Source organism: Theropithecus gelada, chromosome 12, assembly GCF_003255815.1.
Source record: "Theropithecus gelada isolate Dixy chromosome 12, Tgel_1.0, whole genome shotgun sequence".
Taxonomy (NCBI): Eukaryota; Metazoa; Chordata; class Mammalia; order Primates; family Cercopithecidae; genus Theropithecus; species Theropithecus gelada.
Window position 1 is genome coordinate 109,522,068 of NC_037680.1, and position 20,466 is coordinate 109,542,533.

At 56.3% G+C, this 20,466-nt stretch overlaps 1 protein-coding gene across 2 annotated transcripts in view; it reads right to left on the bottom strand.

Moving 5' to 3' along the window:
* Window positions 1-20,466, bottom strand: part of NGEF (neuronal guanine nucleotide exchange factor) — a 134,839-nt gene that overhangs the window by 4,125 nt on the left and 110,248 nt on the right. For both annotated transcript variants that reach the window (XM_025405453.1, XM_025405454.1), the window contains 7 exons: window positions 12,635-12,795; window positions 10,770-10,922; window positions 9,245-9,374; window positions 5,843-5,917; window positions 3,034-3,123; window positions 1,702-1,865; window positions 757-912 (listed from right to left, as the gene is read on the bottom strand). In XM_025405453.1, coding sequence (XP_025261238.1) covers window positions 757-912; window positions 1,702-1,865; window positions 3,034-3,123; window positions 5,843-5,917; window positions 9,245-9,374; window positions 10,770-10,922; window positions 12,635-12,795 — 929 coding nt within the window. The remainder of the gene's footprint in view (window positions 1-756; window positions 913-1,701; window positions 1,866-3,033; window positions 3,124-5,842; window positions 5,918-9,244; window positions 9,375-10,769; window positions 10,923-12,634; window positions 12,796-20,466) is intronic.

Below are 20,466 nucleotides of genomic sequence, written 5' to 3' on the forward strand. Positions count from 1 at the left end.
GCATTCCGTGGCCACAGCCACACCACCAAAGCCACAGTTTCTCATCCCGACAGGTCCTGCCCTGGTCCATGTCAGCTGCAGCCCCAGGTCTGGGCAGGGGAGGATATCTGGTGAGTTGTGCGTAAGGGGCAGCTTTGGGGCCATGGCGGGAGGAGGGCAGAGCCTCAGCTCCGCAGGCCACAAGGGAGTTCCACTCCACGAGTGCAGTGCAATCTCAGCTCACTGCAACCTCCACAGTCCCAGGCTTAGGGCCTGCAAAGCATCTCTCCCCACATTTAGCTTGCTTGTCCCTCTTGGGGGGCCTAGGGCTGCAGGGCAGGGGTCCCAGCTGCTCAGAGAGGTGAAATGAGCTCAAGGCCACAAGCAAGTGGCAGCAGGGAGGAGGAGGATGGTGGTTCCCTACTTAGCCTGACTCAAGGGCTCTAAAAGGGCTCATCCAAAAAGAGGGACTTGCCCAGAGTCTGAAGCCCCACGGGAATGAACACACACACACACACACGTGCACACACAGGTACACACATGCACACACACACATGCACACACACACACACGTGCACACACAGGTACACGCATCCAGGAACCTGCAGCCACCCCCAGAGGTGCCACAGAAAGTACTGGCGCAGGGTCTGGATGGGCAGGTTGGCCCCATGCAGAGCGTATGGTGCCTTGTTCCACCTGGGGACAGGCCTGTAGGGATTGAGGCCACACGGAAAGGTGCCACGGGTGGCACTGGGCATGTGGCGGCGAGGCACTCACTGAGAGGATGCCTTTAGCATGTAGGTGGCCTCCCGGTCATCTGCGTTCTCCAGCAGCCGCAGGATGAACACATTGGCCAGCGTCTGGCCCTGGTCCTCCAGCTCCTCCACACGCAGCAGTCCCCGTGGAGCTGAGTCGAATACCTGGTACTTGTCTCTGGAGATCAGGGAGAAGGGCAGGTGTGTCAGCCCCAAGGAGGCCCATGGAGGTCCCAGGAGAGCCCCACTTGGCAGGCCAGCAAGCCTGGCTCCATGGCACTGGCTCATCTTCACCTCCTTCCGAAGCTCCCACCTGAACGCCTGTCTCCCGCACCCCAAAAGGGCGACCCATCCCAGGTGCGGACAGTGGACAGCACCATGGTCCTGCCAACCCTGATGACCTTACCATGGCCACCCTGCTGCTGGGCTGGGCCCTTCACGGCCCTAGAAGTAAAACCCCCACTTTACAGGAGGGGAAACTGAGGCTTAGGAACGTGAAATAACCTTGGCTAAAGGCCCAAAGCTGGGCCTCTGCAGAACAGACCTTTAAACCCGATCCAAAAGTCCAAGCTCTGTCCCGAACCCCCAACCTCCGGGCCCCAATCAAACCCAGTGCCCAGCACACTCCTCCGCCCGCCAGAGTGCCTGGCGCCCCGGGCCCCAATCAAACCCAGTGCCCAGCACACTCCTCCGCCCGCCAGAGTGCCTGGCACCCCAGCCCCAGTCAAACCCAGTGCCCAGCACACTCCCCGCCCGCCAGAGCGCCTGGCACCCCAGCCCCAATCAAACCCAGTGCCCGGCACACTCCCCGCCCGCCAGAGCGCCTGGCACCCCAGCCCCAATCAAACCCAGTGCCCAGCACACTCCTCCGCCCACCAGAGCGCCCAGCACCCCGGCCCCAGTCAAACCCAGTGCCCAGCACACTCCCCGCCCACCAGAGCGCCTGGCGCCCCGGGCCCCGACTCACCCTGGAATCTGCCGGCAGATCACCAGCAGGTCGTTGAACAGGAAGAGGTAAATTTCGTGGAAGAGCTTCTTGGTTCGCAGGGTCCGGGAGGTCTTGGGGCCTGACATCTGCTGCAGCTCACCCTGCTTTAGCAGCCAGCGGGAGTGGGAGATGATGGGTACCGACTGCGGCGGGGAAAGGGCGTCAGGCAGGCTGTGCCCACAGTGTCCCTCCCCAGGACACGCCCCCAGTGCATCTGTCACATTCCCTGACACCTGCCCAGGGCCCCGACACATGAGGCACAAGTGGGCAGAATGGCTGAGTTCTGGACGGATGCAGAGAAATGGCAGGACTGTGTGTGTGTGTGTGGGTGTGGGGGTGTGTGTGTGTGTGAAGGTGCACCCTGCGGGCATGAGTGTGCTGTGCGTGTGTGTGTGCTGTACATGTGGACTTGTGTCTATGTGTGTGGACTGTGTTCTGTGTACCCCCATGTGAGCTTTAAGTGTATGTGCATGTGTGTGCATGTGCCTGCGTGCATGTACACTGCTGTTTACATGTGTGCACTGCTGTGTGGATACCGTGTGTGTGCCTGTGAATGTGGCAGCTAGTGTGTGTCATCATTGCCCCCACCAAGCTCTGCCTGTGGGATGCAGAATCAGAGAAGGGACTGAGTTCACAGTGGAGGGGAAAGAATGGGACCCACGGGGCCAGGAGGCCAGGCCTGCAGCTGAACGGCTGCTCAGCAGGTGATGCAACTCAGGGGCAGGCGCCTGGCACCCAGCGGTCAGCCGAGCTCCATGGGATGCCCAGAAGACTGCCTCTGCCTCCTCGAGTGGGGCTCAGCTCCCAAACCAAACCTGGTCTCAGGGACCCGCTGCGGGCACAGTGTGCTGCTGTGGCCGAGTTCCCAGAAAGTCAGGCCCCAGGGGACCTTAGGGGCTCACAAGTGCCTAAAGTTTCCTGTGAAGTTTGGGGGAGGCTGGTCACTTCCAAATCCTCCTGGTTTGAGGATCCCTGGAGTAGCCCCCACCACGTCCTCCACGTAAACTGACTGCTCCAGGCCACGCGGCTGGCAGGTGAGAGCAGGATCCACACCCCGCGCGGCTCTAGGCTGCACACTAGCCCTGCACTCCCGTCTCTCAGGAGACAGGTCTGGGCCACCGTGGTGGTGTTTCATGCCTGGTGGCAGGTTGGGTGGCTTCAGCTGGGGAGGGGGCAGAGGGGATCCTAAGTGTGGCCAGTGACCAAGGACCTAAGGAAGGCCAGCCAGGCGTGGTGATCTGTGCCTCTGGGGCAGGGCGGGGCCAGGGGCCCGTGCATAGGTACAGGCTGACACCAATCGCTCCAGTTCACCTTGATCTTGAACTCCATCTTCTTCTGAATGCAGATCATCTGCTCCGTGCGGCTCATCTTCCTCACGCCCTCATTGCATGCCTTCACCACCTGGGACAAGAAGGAGGGCCCATCAGGCCACCAGAGCCAGCTGTCCCAGCCCCTTCCTCCCGCTCCGTCAGGCCACAGAGAGGGCTCAGTGACCACTGTGACCAAGCACTGTGCCCACAGCTGAGGCTGGCCGGCCAGTCTCAATCGGGCTGGAGCTCCTCTTTCTAGCACCTTGTGGGACAATGGCAAGCGGGAAAACCTGTTAGTTTCGGTGGAGAAAGTTGGTGCCTTGTCCTCGCTAGGAAGCAAACTCCAGAAAAGACACGCGTGAGGCAGCCCTCCTCCTCCGCAGGCTGCACGGCCCGGCAGGGCTCCGGGCTGTTCTCCCCACACCCTCCTGGGAGGCAACCCAGGCACCAAGGGGCCTAACAATTCCACACTTTCTGGGACTCCTGAGGACTCGTACTGAAGAAAGAAAATTCTGCACTGACGCATGGGGTCTGGCACAGGGCCAGGCTCGCCGCAGGCTCTCAGTCAGGCACATAAATGAGCACCATGCCCTCAGAAGTGTGTGCAAGGGGCTCCCTGCTGTGTTGTCTAGAATGAGAAACACGATTGTCAGCCTCAAGAGTCAGCAACAGATTTGATTAAAATGATTATGATCTATGCATATATGCAAGGACAGAAATCCAGGAAAGAGGCAGGGACTCCGCGTGAATGTGGGGACTCCACAGGCTCCACTCGAATGCGGGGCACAGCTGTTTCTAAACCACAAGCCCTTTTTGTAAAGAATACAGTGGGGTGTGTGTGCTGTGTGTGCCATGCGTGCCGTGGTGCATGCGTGTGCTGTGTATATACAGTGTGTGCTGTGCATATGTGCAGTGTCATATGTGTATGTGTGCTGTGTATGCATGTGCAGTGTGTACTGTGTGTGATATGTGTGTGCCATGTGTGTGCATGTGTGCTGTGTATATGCAGTGTGTGCAGTATTGTGTGTGTGTGCTGTGCATATTTGCAGTGTGTGCATGTGTGTGCTGTATGCATGTGCACTGTGTACTGTGTGTGATATGTACGTGCCATGCATGTGTGCTGCGTGTACTGTGTGTGATAAGCATGTGCTGTGTGTATGTGCAGTGTGTACTGTGTGATCTATAGGGGCCATGTATGTGTGTGTGCAGTGTGTACTGTGTGTGATATGTACGTGTCATGCATGTGTGTGTAGTGTGTACTGTGTGTGTGTGCAGTGTGTACTGTGTGATCTATAGGGGCCGTGTATGTGTGTGTGCAGTGTGTACCCTGTGTGATATGTATGGGCATGTATGTGCTGGGCGTGTGTCATGTGTATGTCTGTTTCGGGGCGAGCTGCAGCATGTCCGCGCCCTGCGAGTGTGCTGTGCACAGGTGTGCGTGCACAGGTGTCTGTTTAGGGCGAGCTGCAGCCTGTTGGCAGGGAGGGCGAAGTGGCTACTGAAGTTTATTGTTTTCTTTTTACTTATAAGCATTTTCTGAGTTTCCTGGTATTGAGTATAATTACTTTTATAAATCAGAGAAAAAACAAACCTTTATTTTTAAAAAACAAGCCTGTTAGAAACAGAGAATACCTTTCATTGTAAGGAAAATGAAGATGAAAGTAGAAAAGAACTTTAAAAAGGGAAGCTCTGCTTCCAGAGGTGGGCATGGGCCCCTAGAGATGCTGCCTGGCTCACAGGTCGCGGATGTCCCCTGTTACCCTGCTTGAGGCTCCAGCCTTTCCCCACTAGGCACAGCGTGTCACTACCAGAGGAATTTTGGTGGCCAACTGGTCTGGGAAAGGGACAGGAGGAGAGGCCCGAGGTGGGAACCAACTGCATTAGGGTAGGAAGTCCTCATGTCTCAGTGTGGCTGAGAATGACCATCAGATGCCCACTGAGGGTGATACTCTTTTTGCTAAGCTTCTGCCATGGGGTGACAAAGAAGTGGAATATGGATGTCCCCCGCCTTGCTCTCCGCCATGACGGCATCACTGGCTCAATGGAGGTGCCCTGGCACAGCTGCCAAAAGCTGGCTCTCAGCTCCAGCTGATGCCAGGAGCCAAACGCGGCAGAGCGCATGGTAAGAGCTCCTGAGGACTGAAACGTACTCGCTGGCCCTTCCTGCACAACCCCTGCTCTGCTCCAAACCTCTAGGAGGAGCCGTCTCTCTCTGAGAGTCAGGAGACGGTCCTTGCACTCTTGGGCAGCGCCAGTGAATCCCCTCACAGAGATGCACAGGCGCGACTGAGCTCCAGGGAACGGGACAGTGGCGTGGAGGGATGGGTTCAGAGTAAAGGGCTACGTCAGGGCACAGGGAGAGTGGGAACCAGCCTTGGTGAGCCTCACAGGAGGGAGGAGAGACTGCTTCTGACATGGAGAAACAGGCAAAGGCAAGCCTGGGGTCTGTGTGCACCCCAGATGCCTGCATAGAACAATACCAGGCGGCTGATGAGAGGAGTCAGGGCCTGTGCATGATCGCAGAGCTCCACACCGGTGTAGAGTGTCCTGAGGGCCGTGCTGCAGTACAGTAACAGACAGGGTATGTAAGGCTGGAGCCAGGAAGCAGGGTGAAGAAGGCTCTACACAAGCCACACCTGGTGTATATTTTTTAAGTCCCAGTGACTTTTCTGGATTGTAAAAGTGAATTTTAAAATAAATTTGCATTTTCTAAAAAGACACATGGCCACGTGGGGAGCAGGGCCCGAAAGGTGCGCCTGGATAAGGAAAGCAGTACATTGGGATATAGCACAAGAGGCGGCGAAACTCACCATTTCCAGCTCCTTGTGGGCATCCAAGGCAGTGCACTCCCGCTCAGACCTCTCTTCTACCCTCTTCAGGATGTTCTACGCACAGGGAAAGGCTGCGTTAACTTTAATCTTTTTTGATCTTTCCTCCCATTTCTCATCTTGACCGTAACTGCCTCCCTACTGCACCAGTCCAGCCCCATGCTGCAGCACGCACACACACACATGCATGCAGACCTGTGTGCACACATACGTGCATACATACTTGTGCACACACGCACACGATGCTTGCACACCTGCAAACACACAGTGCACACACAAGCACACATGTGTACAAACAGGCATACAAGCACACATGCACATACATACATACATGCACCTACACACATGCATACCTGCACACACACATGCATGCACACACACACATGCACACAGTCTCCATCTGACAAATGGAGGGCAAGAGAGCCCGCATCCAGCATCCAGCAGTGAGGACTGTCACGCACTCAGTCAGGGTCAGCTCTGTCCCCAAGGGGAGCTAAATGCTTACGGGACAGGGGTAGGGAGACCAAGGGCTTCCCTCTCCTCCCTGGGACTGTCATTGGGCCCCGAAACTTTGTTAACTTTGGTCTTATCCATGAAAGTGTATGAAAGAGTCTTTTCTCCAACTGTTCAGTTTTCTTCAATTAATGAAAAATTATGCCCACACTGCTTTCACCTGTAAATTATGATTTTGGCATTGCTCTATAAACTCTACCTGGTTTCCTCCTAGCAATCACCACCATGCCCACGTTTTCCAACTGGCTTTTGTCCTGTAGGTAGGCTGGGTGCATCTGAGCACCAACCACCTGTCCTCCCGGCTGCTGGGTGCCACGGCAGCACAGACGCCTCCCCTGACAGCAGCCCAAGCCTCTCCTGTGGTCACTTGCCCGCCTCTGCCTGGCAGCCAAGCCAGAGACCTTCGAGACCCACAGCCGCCTTCCTGTTTCTTCCGCCCTGTATGTGGTCACCTCGCCTGTCATTAACTGTCCCCCTACTTCCAAATCCTGGCTAAATAGCACAGTCCAGGCGAATCTTTTCTCACAGGCATAAAAGCTGCATCTGACCAGGTGGCATGGGTGGCCTCAAATGGAGGACAGTATGGGTTCCTTAGCCTGGTGCGTGCTCTCCCACGCCAGCCTCCTCTCAGTATGTCCCCAGCATGCTGCCTGATGCGGAGACTTGCTGTTCTCTCTGGAATGGTCCCTGACCCACCACCCCTTTCTCTGAGCCCTTCCCTAAGCGCCCACCCCAGCTGTCCCCATTCCACCATTTCCTAATCACTGCATTCCCATTGCTTTTAATCTTATTGTTGGTTTTCATCTTACAGAAGCTAAGGTTTTAATATACCCATATGCACTTTCCCTATAAAATGTCCTAAAATATTTTTCACTGCATAATTAGGAAATGTTACTGTCTTCTGTTTCACTTTTTCTAAGTTTAAAAAAAAATTCCCATGGAATTGCGTTCACCACAGGTGTCTTCTGGTTTGGGGTCGCCATCCCGGCTGTGCCTCACGTTGGTATCTCTGTTAGCTTCTCCTGACACCTGCTTCCTTGGCCTCATGCTCCCAAGCCCTTTCCTCCTGGGACGGGCCTCCTCTCTAATTCTGCTCTTTTGGAGTAGCTGCCTCTAGGTCTTTGGCCGCTCACCTGTCTGACCTCTGACCTCTGCTACCTGTGGCTCTAAGGTCCCCCTCAGCTCATGCCCCTCAGGACTACAGCTGCACTCTACACCGTCCACTTCACCAGCCCAGCTGCCAATAGCTCCCTCTGCCCAGGGCATCAGTAGACAGGGCCCCAGCACCTGTGAGGCAGAGGGGATCTCTGTCCTGCCTCACTGGGCCTGTCAGGCGGAGGAGGTCTCTGTCCTGTCTCACTGGGCCTGTCAGGCAGAGGGGGTCTCCGTCCTGCCTCACTAGGCCTGTCAGGCAGAGGGGGTCTCCATCCTGTCTCACTGGGTCTGTCAGGCGGAAGAGGTCTCTGTCCTGTCTCACTGGGCCTGTCAGGCGGAAGAGGTCTCTGTCCTGTCTCACTAGGCCTGTCAGGCGGAGGGGGTCTCGGTCCTGCCTCTGGGCCTGTCAGGCGGAGGGGGTCTCAGTCCTGCCTCTGGGCCTGTCAGGCGGAGGAGGTCTCTGTCCTGCCTCACTAGGCCTGTCAGGCGGAGGGGGTCTCCGTCCTGTCTCACTAGGCCTGTCAGGCGGAGGGGGTCTCCGTCCTGTCTCACTAGGCCTGTCAGGCGGAGGGGATCTCCGTCCTGTCTCACTGGGCCTGTCAGGCGGAGGGGGTCTTAGGCCTACCTCTGGGTCTGGCTGGAGCCTCCCTTTTCTGGAAGCCCCATGCCCCGCAATCTCCCACGCCTCCAGCTCTGTGGGTTTCCTCCTCCCTCATCGCTGTTCCTTCCCAGGCCTGGCTGCGTCCCTGAGTTTGATCTCAGGCCCCTTTCTCTCCTTCCTTGGCGGTCTCTTCCGTTAATTACCACCTTGATGCCAACGGGTCCTGCCCGACTTCTCCCTTTAACTCTGACCTCTGACACTGAACTGTCCAAAGTCACCTCAAATCAGGTCATCCTGCCCTGAATCCCGAGTCCTCCATGTCCCAAGACTTCCCCATCTCAGCAATGGCCGCACACCCCCAAACTGCTCAAGGTAAAAACCGAAGAGTCACTCTCGGTCCTTCTCTCATCCAGTCACTGATTTCAATTCCCTGACATCCCTGCCGGGCCGCCACTCCCCGACCCAGCCCCACAGGCCAGTGTAACCCCGTCCCTGTTTCCGTCACCCTCTGGAGCAGCCAGGGCCAGCTCCTAAAAGTGGGTCCGATCAGGTGACTCCCGTCACACTGAGGACAGGACCCCATGTCTTCCCTGGACCTGCCTCTGTCCCCATCTCCACACCCACTCCCATCCCCGTCATGCTCCCGAGCTCGCTGCTGGCCTTTCTGGCCATGAACCTTGCAGTCTCGGGGCCTTTGCACAAGCGGTTCCCTCTACATGGAATGTTCTTTCCTCTACCTGCCCCCACCAGCTCCTCCCTGTCAGCCAGGTCTCAGCTTACACATCACGTGTCTTTCCTGACCCGCCCCCACCCCTGCAACTGGCAGTGGCCAGCCAGCCACCCCTGTCATGTGGGCCCATTTGGCTGTCCCCACAGCCATGCCCACTTCCTGGCTGTGCATGGATCAGTCTGTCCCCCCTGCGATGGGGCTCCCTGGGAGCAGGGGTGGTGCCCTCACTGCCCAGGAACGTGCTTGGCACGCATGGGAGGAGCTTAGATAGTATCTGTTGAACCAATAGACCTCCTAGAAAGCCAATGACCCGGAACAGGGCCCCGAAATGACCACAGGAAAGCCTGGGAAACCCCGTCTGTGGGTCAGGTGGAGGAGGCTGTACCTGGACCAACAGCTTGAGGCGTGTGATCCTCTGGAAAGGCAGGATGAGGAAGGAGGAGAAGGGCAGCCCCTTGCACTTGGGGTCGAGCTCTAGCTGCGCGATCAGCTCCCGAAAAGCCGCCTTCTCCTGGCTGGGGACACAGACACGTGGAGTAGGTCTCTGGGCTGCAGGAGGCATGAACTGGAGACTCCTCCTCTCCGTTCACAACCTCCCAGGATCCAGACGACCCACGGGCACAGAAAACATGTTGATTTCTTTCTTTGGGTTTTTTTTCAAAAGGAAAATAGACTGTTCACGTACAAGTCAAATAACAATAGTGGTTTCACATGCCTGGCCTTGAAGACTTGGCACAATATGCTGTCTGTGGGAGGACAAGGATTCCTCGTGTGGCCAAGACGCACAATTAGATGATTTCACCCAGCAGGAAACCGTGGCAAGGTAAACCCACATAGTGACAGGAACGGGCAGCAGGCTATAGACATCGACAGGACAGCCTGCACTATTTCTGACAGCGGGGCTTGGCGGTGGGCCGGGCTGCAGCGCGGATGAGGGCTGGGAGAGCTGGAGGTGAGCTCAGCCCCATGCATGTCAGCAGGAATGGCAGGGACAGCGGAACGGCAGGGACAGTGGGAGGGCAGGGACAGCGGGACGGCAGGGTCGGGCGCTCTGCCTGTCACTCAGCCTCTGTGCTCATGAGGCCTGGCAGGGGCCACAGCATGGGCTCTTGGGGGCTGTGAGTGCTTCCTAATCTGCCATGTGCTTGCCTTCTCAATGTTTATCCCCCTAAAATTGCATCCTGATTCCCTCCAGTTCCAATTTTCCTTCACCAACTGTTAAAATATCCAAATGCCCAAAGACTCAGGCTCGAAACGGGCACCATGAACTCCATGTCTTGGTGGAAAAGCCAGTGAGGTGCAATGTGCGACTGGAAAAATCCCTTGGTGCTTCTGTGCGGAGCCGGGATGGCCTCCCCGGCTAACCCCAGTCACTGAAGCGCGAACCTCAGTGCAGAGAATTCAGAAGAGGCATGCTGGCTGGAAAATTACCTTGTCAACTAAACCTCAGAGAAAGTTTTCAAAACGGGCAGCTTAGCAATCAATGCCCCAGCGCTGCTCAAGAGCCCCACCAAGGCTCCTTCCCACCCCGTCCCTGCCCCTGTCGCTAGTTCAAACCCAGTCTCTGATGTCCAGGGTTCTGAATTGTCCACATGACCTCACTTGACCTCACGCTGTCTTTTCTAACTGCACAGTGCTCTGCGCAGCCGTTGGATCCAGGTCCAGTGGATGCTACGCTGATTCTCTTGGGGTCTGGCTGGGCTAATGTTTCTCTAGTGACGCCAAAACACCCTGGAACGTGCTGGGTTGGGATACTGTCACCAGCCTGGCCAACTCGGGTGGCCTATGTGGACCTTGGGAACGCAGAGGTGAAGGACCATGAAGCACCACCGTGTAAGGAGCCTGGGCCAGCACTGGTATGGCTGTGCTGGGCGCCGCCCCTGCCCCAGCCCCTGGCCGGGCACACTCACAGCAGCTGCTTGTAGGCCCGCTCCTGGTAGGTCTGATTGCTGACATAGGTGATGTAGACGGAGAAGTGGTCGGCCGCGTAACGGTACACGATGTCACACACGTCAGAGATGACAATGTTCTCCTCCATCCGGTGCTCCAGCTCCAGGAGGAACCTGCGAGAGGCAGCGGCTTGGGGTGGAGGGTGCCCAGGGGGGAGGGTGGGGGATTGTCTCACCAAGGGCAGCGTGAGAGCCTGACTTAGACATACCAGTGCGCGTGGTGAGTGTACAGGCCGACAAGATCCGTCGGCAGGGCCACTGAGCACTGGTGGTGTATTTGGTCATCTTGAAGAATTACTGTGTTTTCACAGGGCTGATAGCGCTGGGAGCACCGAGAGCCCTTACCTTTCAGGTGTGTGCTGATGTGTTTGAAGATAAAATAGATGACCACGGGAATCTGCTTCAGAAGGGTCCCCTGGGGGGTGGGGACTGGCCCCTGGGCTGACCACTGCTGATGCTGGTGACCAGCGCACATGGATGTCTACCTCTGCATGCTTGGAATTTTCCACAGTAAAATACAAATAAGTACATAAGACAGAAGTGCCGTGGCAGGGCCAGGCGCGGTGGCTCATGCCTGTAATCCCAACACTTTCAGAGGCCAAGGCTGGTGGATCATCTGAGGTCAGGAGTTTGAGACCAGCCTGGCCAACATGGTGAAACCCTGTCTCTACTAAAAATACAAAAAATTAGCCGAGCGTGGTGGTGGACGTCTGTAGTCCCAGCTACTCAGGAGATCGAGGCAGGAGAATTGAACCCAGGAGGCGGAGGTTGCCATGAGTCGAAATCGCGCCATTGCACTCCAGCCTGGGCAACAAGAGTGAAACGGTCTCAAAAAAAAAAAAAAAAAAAAAAAAGTGCCGCGGCAGAAGCCCAGGGGTCTCACAGGCCACTCTGACCCCAGTCAGCCATCACCTCCCCAATCCACTAGAATAGGCTGCCATGAGGGGGTGAGGGGCCTGCAAACAGAACTGAGAGTGTCAATGCGGAGAAGAGACCCACTTGGAGGCCCACAGACAGCGAGCAGCTCCCAGGGTGCCACATGTGATGCTGAGCAGATCCCCACTGCTCAGAGCGGGGCTGCGCTGGGCCCCGCCTCGGTTTCCCATCTGATCACCAGGCCCTGTCCCAGCTGAGCCCATGTGGCTTCTGGCTGCAGAACTCCGTGGCCTGCCCTGGGGAAGGTAAGTGCTCTTTCACCCTGGCCACACAATTCGGTTCCTTTCCTTTTCACAGGATTCAATGGACAGATGTCTGTCTACTTTTCCTCCGCTGCAGCTCAGCCCAGGCTTCACACAGTCCCTGCTGGAAGCACAGCTCCCAGACCACTTCCACCAGCCATGGCAAACGCACTCGGGAGGTGAGGATGTGGGAATCCAGGGCTGCACCTGCACAGGGCCTGGGGGCCCTGCATGTGCCATTGGGACTTTCTGCTAGGGTAAGAAGCAGCTTACACGGACACCTTCTGTCCCTGTCACAAGACTCCCATGGACCTGCCTGGTTTAAACCTGTCCAACCATGGGTATGATGCTTGAGAGAGCTGGACTCAGTGTCACTCCACCCTGGGGCCAGCAGGATGCTCAGCGCAGAGCTTTGTGTGGGGCACAGGTGCTCATGAGAAGGGACGCAAGGGGACGTGACTGGCCACCCTGCCAGGAGAGGTGGTGAGGTTTGGATTTATGTGTTCATTTATTTATATTTTATTATGGAACATTCCAAACATCTGGACATAGAGAAGCCAGTATCAAGCACTTGTCACCAGTGTCTCAAGCATGTGCCCCGGGATGAAGAAGGGCCCTGAGGGAGGTGACTATCTCCCCCGTCCTCACCGCTCACTGACGGCCAGCACATCCAGGACGTTGGAGAAGAGGATGTGCGCCTCGGACGGGTGCAGGATCTTCCTCATCCGCTCGTTCTCCATGAAGTGGGACACGAGCAGGTTCAGGCTCTTGTAGTAGGACGCCTCGGAAGTGACCAGCTCAAACATGGCCTGTGGCAGGGAGACCCCACGGTTACCGCCCGAAGTTGGCCTTCCACGAAGGCACTAGCCTCGTGCTGAGACAGAGGAGCAGAGAGACGCTCAGCAGGGCGCTGAAAGGGAAAAATCGCCTCCTGCTGGGGCCTGGGATGGCTGCGGCGGGAGCAGCTGGTAACACCTGTGGCCGGGGATGGCAGTCAGGCCGCTCTTCCGGGGATGGCAGTCAGGCCGCTCTTCCCAGGGAGCACACTGCCCCTAAGGTGACAGGGCACAGGGGCTACTCCCTGTGAGAGAACACTTGCCACACTGACACCTGCACACAGCCTAAGATCCAAAATATGAAACAAGACAAAAACAAGACAGGTCAGACTGGGCGTGGCGACTCACTCTTGTAATCCCAGCACTTTAGGAGGCCGAGGTGAGCAGATCACTTGAGGTCAGGAGTGCAAGACCACCCAGGCCAACATGGTAAAACCCTGTCTCTACTAAAAATACAAAACTTAGCTGGGTGTGGTGGCACGTGCCTGTAATCCCAGCTGCTTGGGAGGCTGAGGCGTGAGAATCACTTGAACCTGGGAGGCAGAGGCTGCAGTGAGCCCAGATTATGCCACTGCACTCCAGCCTGGGTGACAGAGTGATACTCTGTCTGAAAAAAAAAAAAGAGAGACGTCAGCCACACAATAGCTGCCAAGGGTGGCTCGGCCCATGCGCTGGGTGTGGTGGTTCCGCCTGTGCGCTGGGTGTGGCAGTGGGTGTGGAAGTGGGTGTGGAGCTGGGTGTGGCGGTTCAGCCCATGAGTGGGTGCACACCCACAGGTGGGAGGAATCGTGTTCTTCCACACCCAGAAAAACATCAGGAGGAAACGGGCCAGTGTCAAGCACGAGCATCACAGGGGTGGAATCTGGGGGGATGTTTACTCTTTTTACCTTTTGAATCGCCTGATAATTTAACAATGAACATGTATCATGGTCTGATTTTATAATGGAACCAATAAGGCAATTTTCATTTTGGAAGAGAGAAAGAAATCCATACATAACCTGATCAATTTTCTGGAGGTACCTTTATTTGATGTCATTATTATTACCTGATTACTGAGCCTCTGAATAGCTGACTAGGAACTAACAGCAGCTCTGCATCTCACCGGTCATTCTGTAAGGGCAGGTGGCAGATCCCGGCTCACCTTCCTCCCTTGTTTACAAATCAACACAATGACCCACCTTCCTCTTCCCCATCACCCTCTGATACTCCTCGACTTAGGGCAGGTTCAGGTCCCTCGGTCGCTTCCCAGGAGGGACAGCACAGGGGGTTGAACTGTGGCCCCCGCAGAAGCTACATCCACGTCCTAACCCCAGTGCCCATGAGTGGAACCTTATTTGGGAAAAGGGTCTGTACAGACATAATTGAGTCAAGGAGTTCAAGATGAGATCACCCTGAGTTAAGGCTGGTCCCAAACCAATGATGGGTGTCTTTATAAAAGAGACCGAGGGAGATCTGACAATGAGACACAGACACAAAGAGAAGGCACAGGCAGAGATAGGACTGATGCAGCCACCAGCAGCTGGAGTTGGCCAGAAGGATCCTCCGCAGAGCTGTCGGAGGGAGCACGGCCTGCCCAGGCCGTGGGAGAATCAATTCCTGTCATCCTCTGCCACCCGGTTTCTGATAATTTGTTATGGCCACAGAGGAGGGATGGAAACAGAGCAGTGAGGAGCCCGGGGTAGGGGGAAAGGGTGAAGGTGAGGGTGGAGGTGAGGGTGGGGATAGGGGTGAGGCTGAGAGTAGGGGTGAGGGTGAGGGTAGGGGTGAGGGTGAGGGAGGGGGTAGGGGTCAGGGTGGTGGTAGATGTGAGGGAGGGGGTAGGGGTGAGGGTGGGGTAGGGGTGGGGGTGAGGGTAGAGGTGAGGGTGGTGGGGGTGAGGGTGAAGGTAGGGGTGAGGGTGAGGGTAGGGGTGAGGGTGAGGGTAGGGGTGAAGGTGGGGGTAGGGGTGAGGGTGAGGGTAGGGGTGAGGGTGAGGGTAGGGGTGAGAGTGGGGGTGGGGGTGAGGGTGGGGGTAGGGGTGAGGGTAGGGGTGAAGGTGAGGTAGGGGTGAGGGTGGAGGTGAGGGTGAGGGTGGGGTGAGGGTAGGGGTGGGGTTAGGGGTGAGGGTGGGTGTGACAGTGAGGGTAGGGGTGGGGGTAAGGTTGAGGGTAGGGGTGAGGATGAGGGTAGAGGTGAGGGTGGGGGTAGGAGTGGGGGTAAGGGTGAGGGTAGGGGTAAAGGTGGGAGTAAGGGTGGGGTGAAGGTAAGGGTGGGGATAGGGGTGGGTGCAGGGGTGAGAGTAGGGGTGAGGGTGAGGTTAGGGGTAAGGATGAGGGTAGGGGTGAGGTGGGGTAGGAGTGGAGGTGAGGATAGGGATAAGGGTGGGAGTAGGGGTGTGGGTGAGGGTGAGGATGAAGGTGGGGATAGGGGTGGGGGCAGGGGCGAGGGTAGGGGTGGGGCAGGGTGAGGTTTGGGGTGGGGTAGGGGGTGGGGTGGGGTCTGGCCCCTTCCCCAGGGTCCTGCCCATCCCCTGCCTCACTCCTTTTAGGGCTGCCCTCCGGTTTCCCCACTCATCAGAGCCTGACCCAGGGCTCAGGGCTTTGGCATGAACGCAGGAGCTCCAGGATTAGAGGCATTTGTTCCCCGAATGCATGGGCTCTGGAGTGGTGGGGTTTTGCAGGCCGTTTCACTTAATCCTCGCAGGTCCCCCAGGAAGGACAAACAGAAGCTCCCATTTTACCAAAAGGAAACAGACACAGAGAAGTTGAAGTTGCGTCCCCAAAGTCACATGGCTGGATGCTGGAGGAGCGGAGATGCTGCCACCTCCCAGGCAGCGCAGGGGTTTGCTGGGCATTTGATGCCGGCCTGTGGGAGCTCTCACTGCTGCTTCCCTGCAAAGCTCTGCCCACCCACCCACCTGACAGAGCACTCTAAAATGACAAATCTGGAAGCTGGGAACACCCCACAGAGCGTTCACAGTGATGTTATTCCAGGACCAGCGGCCAACTGCAGACCCCGAACCACCATTAGCAGCCAGGGCCCACCCGGCCCCCAGGGTCTGCACCTGACTTGAGTCAGCAATGGTCAGAGATGAGACGCTCAAATGAGCCTGTGGCCTTTCCGTGGCCATCCCCACGTCACGTCTGCCTCATCTACCTAAAAAGCAGCCACAGCAAGCACACACAGTGGGCCTCAGAGCAGCAGACTGCAGCCCAGCGCTGACTGGCAGCAGACCCCGGGTCGGCCAGTGTCCGCCAACACAAAAGTGAGGCTATGACAGGCAGCCAGTTTCCCGGAAGCTTCTCTGCTACAGATGCTGTTATGAATTCATTTTCCTGCTGCTAAATTTAAGTCTCCTAAGAAAATGTCAAGCAGTTACAGCTCCCAAGTTCTAAGCAAACATAACTCACAAAACTGATACTAACGATACCAAGGGGAAACCCCCATGCCCACAGTGCCACATCATAGAAAAGCATGCCATTAAACCATATGGCCCCGAAGGACGCGTGCTAGACACCTGGGGTGACACCCTGGCTCTGGATCACCCGGATCTTCTGGCCGACAGTATCTCTGTCCTGATCTTCAGGGCCGGGGGCAATGGCAGGTAGGGCCTTTCAGCTGTGGGCCTTGGCCTGAATCCCCGCTAATCGGTATGGCTGAATCTCATTTCCTGGACCTCTCACCCCTCCACATCCACTTACAGGCAATGTCACCTGTGAATTTTAGCTTCCAGGCTGTTTGTCTTCATTTTGTATGTCAAATTATTTGTCATGTCGATATGGCTATCTTTCCCTTGTCAGTATTACTGTTGCTCTCATTTAAGCCTCTGCATGGCATCAGAGTGCTGACAAGGGATCCAGGCTCTGCTCACTCTTCATTCATTCACTCGTTCATTCCTTCACTCCACAAATGCTCAGAGCATCTGCTGAGCACCAGGCACTGGTCTAGGCACTGGGCACTCAGCCATGAACACGGCAAGACTGCCCTCCCATGGCACTTTTGTCCCAGGGTAGTGGAAGGCAGTGTGAGCCTGTGAGGGCGAGTGGGAATGAGCGTATGTGTGCATACACATATGCGAGTTAGGGTGTGAGTGTGAAGGAATGAGAGTGCGTATGTGGGAGATTGTGGGTGAATGTGTATATGGGTGTGGCTGTGAGAGCGTGTGTGATTGTGGGTGAATGTGTATGAAAGTATGTGAGAGCATGTAAGTGAATGTGAGTGAATGTGTATATGGGTGTGTGAGAGCATGTGCACAAGTGATTGTGAGTGAATGTGAATATGGGTGTGTGAGAGCATGTAAGTGACTGTGAGTGAATGTGTATATGGGTGTGGCTGTGTAAGCATGTGTGATTGTGGGTGAATGTGTATATGAGTGTGTGAGAGCATGTAAGTGAATGTGAGTGTGTATATGGGTGTGTGAGAGCATGTGTATAAGTGTGGGTGAATGTGTATATGAGTGTGTGAGAGCATGTAAGTGAATGTGAGTGAATGTGTATATGGGTGTGTGAGAGCATGTGTATAAGTGATTGTGAGTGAATGTGTATATGGGTGTGTGAGAGCATGTGTATAAGTGTGAGTGAATGTGTATATGGGTGTGTGAGAGCGTGTGTGTGAGTGTGTATATGGGTGTGTGTGTAAGTGAATGTGGGTCAATGTGTATATGGGTGTGGCTGTGACAGTGTGTGAGTGTGTGTGGGGGCACGTAGTAGTGTGAGTGTATAGATGTATGAGTGAATGAATGAGTATGCACGTGACTAAATGTGTATGAGGGTGTGAATGTGTGTGAATGCGTGTATGTGACAGTGTGTGAATGAGTGTGTACTAGGGTGGGTGTGAATGAATGTGAATGGGTGCGTATGAGGGTGGGCGTGAATGTGAGTGAATGTGTATGTGTGACTGAGTGTAAATGAGTGTGTATGAGTGGGTGTTAATGTGTGAATGGGTGGTGTATGAGTGTGTGAACATGTGGGAATGAGTATGTGAGTGAATGTGTGTATGAGGGTGGGTGTACATGTGTGTGAATGCATTATGTGTGACTGTGTAAATGAGTGTGTATGAAGGTGGGTGTGAATGTGTGAGTGTTAATGTGTGGCTGTGTGTGAAAGAGTGTGAGCGGATGACAGTGGGTGAATGTGTATGGTGTGAGAATGTGTGTGAATGACAGTATGTGACTGTGTGTGTGAATGTGTGTGTATCAGGGTGCGTGTGAACATATGTATCACTGCTACAGAAGCTCCTTCTCAGGGAATGCCCAGGTAGCCTGGACCCGACTGTCTGAATCTCCGTTTGGTCTCCGAACGGCACTCTCAGCTCCGTTGCTATCTGCCAGTATTCTTGTCACACTTCCTGGCTTTCCTAAGCCCATTCCTGGCTTGGATTCCTCGTGAAGATTAAACTCCGATCAAGCCTGGACTTTCTTCAGGGGGCTCAGCCCAGATGGCCCTGTAATTCGCCAGGACTGAGGCACGCCTGGAGTCCACCATGGGCAGCTGAACAGCAAATGGCCACAGCCTTGACCTTGGGACTGAGCCAGAGTCTCTGCTATGGATGGACCTTGGGACTGAGCCAGAGTCTCTGCTGTGGATGGACCTTGGGACTGAGCCAGAGTCTCTGCTGTGGATGGGATTCCTCAATCCCGCTAAGCCTCAGTTTCCATGTTCTTGCCAAATGGGAAGAACAGTCCTGGCCTCATCAGGCTGTTGCCAGGAAGTGGGGTGCACAATGAGAAACGCTCAGCCTGGGGCCTGGCCGTCTCAGAGCCCCGACAGATGTTCTGGGGTTATGACTGATCCAGCATCTGGGAACCGCCTTCACCAAGGGTGGGATGGGACGCTGCTCTGGCATTGGGGCTGAGTCCCAAAGACGGGCAGGAAAACCCATTCCCAGGGACACCAAGGCCTGTGCAGAGAAGGGGCGGGCGCCACGAGGGGTGGGAGATGGACGGCCGTGGGGGAGGCGGGAGCGGGTGGGAGGCAGGGGCGCTAGGCACGTGCAGGTGCGACAGCACCACCACTGTGAGGACTGAGCAGGGACCTGCAGGCTCTGGCTCCCAATTTTAAGTCCATCCCCTCTGACCGCCGTGTGAGGATGGATCACAGATGGCTGGAATTGCACGGCCTGAGCTAGTGGCCAGCCGGCCCACGGGGAGAAGCCGGTCTGTACCCCGTGGCGCTCACCTGCCACGTTCAGGGAGAGCTGGGTTGTTTTTTCTCAGGAAATCTTGATTTTCTCTGACTGACACGGCTTTGCCCCTCACTGTGGAGAGTCGCAGATAACAGGGGGTTAGCCTCATTCAGGGAGCATCTCCCTGGCCCTCCAGTGACAGGGAGTCCAGAGAATTCCAAGACTGGGGACCCTGGGCCAGCATGGCACCCACAGGATGGAGAGTGGCCCAAAGAGGCACCGGGAGCCACGCTGCCTGCGGGGGCAGGACCAGGGCCTGAGGCCAGGTGGGCAAGCCCCCTCTCAGGCAGCACGGGTCACTGGGCTGCTCTGGGGTGGTGACGTCCTGTGGCCTCAGGACCAGCCAGGTCCCGGAGTTAGGGCCGCCTACACCACCCTGTTCAAGTGACACATTTGAAAAACAAAGGAGACCCCCAACCCATCAGCAGGAGGTCACAAAAGAGGAACCTGGACACCAAAAAAAGTCTGGAGGAAGCCTACCTACTTCTGCTGGAGAAAGGCGGAAGGCCAGGCCTAACACCCACAGAGCGATGGGCTTTCACGCAGCCCGCAGGCCCCAACTCCCTGTTATTGAAAGCAGTTCAGCTTGTCCTGCAGGTCACGGTCAAGCACGGGCCATGCTGCCTGGCCGGCCAGGCCCACAGCATCTGTCCTCGGAGTCCCACTCCTACCTCCGCACTCAGATCAACCCTTCGTTCCCCACCATCAGCAAAGCTCGAGGCCGCACGATTTCTCCTCCTGGCTCTTTACCTACACGGTCTCCTTATGATCCAGGGTTCACCGTGGACCCCTGAGCCGTGCATTCCAGCCTGATTTGGGTTGTTTGTGGCTTCTCCCGACCCCTGTGTTAACAAGTCACTGCTGTCTCTGACGCTGTGACCTTCGATGCGCTGTGATGTGGTGATGCGGCTGCCCCACCAGGGTGACATCTGCCGGGATCGGAGCCAAAGGCCAGCAGACCGTGGACTGAAGGGCGGGCGCACTGGCTGCCCCCCACCTTCCTCACGAGCAGGAAACAAAACGTAGCCCCTTCCCTGCAAGGGTTCTGGGAGGTCCCTTCCCATCCACCCGTGTGCCAGGCCCTTCCCACACGGGTCACCCCCAGTCCTGGGCATCAGGGCGCCGGCCTGGAACCCAACTTAGTTCACTGGCTTTTGCCTGGAGGGAGGGAGGGGACGAAGAGAAGGCCAGGCAGAATGCTGAGGGTCTAAGGCGTCCCTCCTGGGCTCCCTTAGAGGCCGTGGGGATGTCACCGTGGCACCTCAGCACAGGCCCTACCATCCAGGCTCCCTGTCTCCAGTATGCTGGTGGGAGCTAGCAGGGCCACCTGCGCCTGCTGAAGACCTGGCCTGAGTCTGTCCTCGGCAGGGCAGTGGCTGGGGTGTGCTGAGGGTTGCTAAGGCACAAGGGGAGTCGCATATTCAACGTAGCCATGGGAGGCAGGCGCTGGGGGCCCAAACCCAAGCCTCAGCACTCACACAC